This window comes from Bidens hawaiensis, unplaced genomic scaffold (assembly GCF_021521415.1).
Source record: "Bidens hawaiensis isolate Kalapana, Puna unplaced genomic scaffold, B.hawaiensis_p1.1 tig00025960_1, whole genome shotgun sequence".
In the NCBI taxonomy this organism is placed as follows: Eukaryota; Viridiplantae; Streptophyta; class Magnoliopsida; order Asterales; family Asteraceae; genus Bidens; species Bidens hawaiensis.
In genome coordinates, this window is record NW_027494162.1 from 221,541 (window position 1) to 224,438 (window position 2,898).

Here is a 2,898-nt window from a genome sequence, read left to right on the forward strand (position 1 = left end):
CTCACTCAATTTCCAAAAAGTAATGTAAATACGCAAAAAAGTTTACTTCGCTAGTCACTTCCTTAGTGTAGCCGTCGTAGCCCAAGGAGGTTATGTGGCCAATTCTTATTGATTGTATCTAAATTGTTTGGAATTTTTCCATTGCATATTCTAAAAAAATAAGAACCTTTGTAGTAAAAGTTGTATATTTCGCTAACTTAATCGAGTGGACTGAGCTGGTTACGAACTTATCGTATAATTGGTGGGATTAATTTAAGAAGTGGTAAGTTACAAACTATTTACTGCTTGTGAATTAATATGATTTTAGAAAGTATGGGTTACTATGTATATGTTTGTTTATTTGTTTAAATATGGTTTTAGAAATTTAGATGATATATAATGATAGTTTATTATAACAAAATATGACATATGTTACTTTTCTTATATTATACTAATTAAATTAAATTTATTGATTTGAGTTGCAACAAATGGATTTACAAACATCAAACACTAACATTGAAGTGGAATCCGAATCAGGCGTCAGCAGAAAAAACAACACATTTTGTTCTCAAACAAAGATCTCATTTGCATTCCATGGAATCTTCAATTCATTAATCTTCCACAAAAGAAACATTAAAAAAGAAAAATATTACTTAAAGAAAAACCAAAATTACAAAAAAGCCCCTTGCTTCTTTTCTTTTTCTTTCAACCCCCTAATCTATTAGTTGTACATATTTAGTCCATCATTATTTTTTTTTCCAAACTCTCAATCAATTAGTTCACTTCTAAATCACACTTTTGGTGCTTGCACAGCTATCATTGTCGGTGTCGAGATCGATGAACTGATTGCGATCGTTGGGGGCGCAGATGTTTTGTTCATCTCGTTCTTTTGCATTTCAATATCGTTCGCCTCAACATCTTCGATCACCATTATGTTATTGTTATTTCCCGAAGCAACTTTTACAGGGTCCATGATCTCTTCAGCCAACTCTTTTTCCTTGTGCTCCTTGTATTTCCCCCATAGGACCGAGTACAACCCTATCACTATCAATACCGCACCCATCACACTGCAAAAAAAATTCGTTTAGTTAATAAAAAAAATTCCTACACTTTCACTTATATTATGAAGTAGTAAGAGTGAAAAGGTTATGATAAGTTAATTACCCTCCCATGTAGATCTTTTCAGCTAAAATGAAAGAACCCATGATGGCAACAATGATCATCATTAGCGGACTAAAAGCGGTCACAAAAACCGGTCCTCTCTTTTCCATTACTAGACCTTGCACATAGTATGCAATGCTTGATGACACAATTCCCTGTTAAGAAGCACACAATGCTTTATGAGACTTTCGTAATTCTCAACATAATATTGGTTCTGAAAGGAACACGTCCCAGTATATAGAAAAAGAGATAGATGCTAACGGCGTAAGCAGCAGCAAGAAGGTTCATATCCCAACCAATACTCCAAACATTAGGCTTGTGTTCCATTACAAAAGTAACAGCAATGGACTGTAGAGTTCCGATGAAACACACCAAACAGGTGAGAGAAAAAGGTGCTTTGTATATCCTCATTGTCACATTCTGCAAAAGCAATTAAAAATCTTAAGTATAAACATGTTGCATGAAAATAAAACTTGTCTCATAATGATTGATTTAGCTTCCTAATTAACTTTTATTTATGAGGTGATGATGAATTTTTAATTTTTTATATATATGTTATTAATACCTGAAGAATGAAAAAAGAAGCCCATGCAAAAGTAGCAATAATAAGAAGAATGGATCCCACAACCCAATCTTTATCAGATGATCCGGATGCCGCAGAAGTTGTCTCGGCATAGTGAGGGTGTACATGCTTGGTCCAAACCAACTCTACCACATTACCTTTGTAAAGTGTCATCAACATGGCTCCTGCTACTGTCACTATGGTTCCAATTACCTTTGCTTGACACCTGACCTTCTTAATGTCCAATATTTCCATCCTTTATATAAAATAATTGACTTTGTTAGATAATCATATTAACAAACACTAGTGATCAGATAATACAGTCCAATAGATATATACCTGCAGAGGACAGCCATAACAAAGGTCATTGCAGGAAGCATGTTGCTCATAGCACAAGAAAAGGTTGGTGATGTTAACTTTAATCCGGCATAATAGAAGTTTTGATCGATAACCGGTCCAAGAAGTCCCAAGACAAACATTTGCATAAATATTGAGAAAGTGATCTTGGGCCTAATATTCCTACAATCACAAAAGTAGAATATTTCACATGTGAACAAATTTAAAGGAACTTGTTTTATGCATCCTTTTTAATAGTATTTAGTTTCGACTATAAACGGTTAATTACCTTTCGAGGTAAATGGCGAATGGGGCAATCGCAGCTGTTGCAAATGCATGACGATAAACAACAAGAACATAGTGGCTCATGCCACGGTTTAAAGACACTTTTGTGATGATATTCATACCCGCATAGCCAAATTGTAAACAAATCATCGCGATATATGGTTTTGCGGAGAGGAAAAACCTTGCAAAACGTCCTAATTTTCCTTCCATTTCTTTTGTTCTTGAAATGAGTATTGTAAGATTTTGTTGCTAGAAAGGTGTAGCAATGGAAACACTTGAAGAAGGATGTGTTTGTCCTAAGTGAAATGTAAGAAGATCATATTTATAGGCATTTTGTGGGTTGGTGAGGGGGTGGGGTGGGGTGGGGGGGGGGGTTGGGGGTGGTTAGTGTTGATTCTGATTCTAAGGCTGAGGGGTGTGGGGCTTCAGCGGGGGCGCGAGAGCCCCTCCGCTCGCGCCCCTAGGCGCGAGCACCACACCACCGGGGCGCGAGAGGGGCGCGAGCACGAAAAACAAAGCAGGCGCAAGGTGGGTCGCGGCTGCGGAGGGCATAAAAGTGACCTTGGGAAGGGACA

At 37.0% G+C, this 2,898-nt stretch overlaps 1 protein-coding gene across 1 annotated transcript; it reads right to left on the reverse strand.

The window, feature by feature from the left end:
• Window positions 1–728: 728 nt before the first annotated feature.
• Window positions 729–2,613, reverse strand: LOC143572508 (WAT1-related protein At5g07050-like). Its single transcript, XM_077057656.1, has 6 exons — window positions 2,328–2,613; window positions 2,042–2,221; window positions 1,706–1,958; window positions 1,402–1,560; window positions 1,144–1,295; window positions 729–1,046 (listed from the first exon to the last, which is right to left on the reverse strand). Exons 1-6 carry the CDS (start codon window positions 2,531–2,533, stop codon window positions 770–772), a joined length of 1,227 nt encoding a protein of 408 aa, XP_076913771.1. The 5' UTR covers window positions 2,534–2,613; the 3' UTR covers window positions 729–769.
• Between the last annotated feature and the right edge of the window lie 285 nt (window positions 2,614–2,898).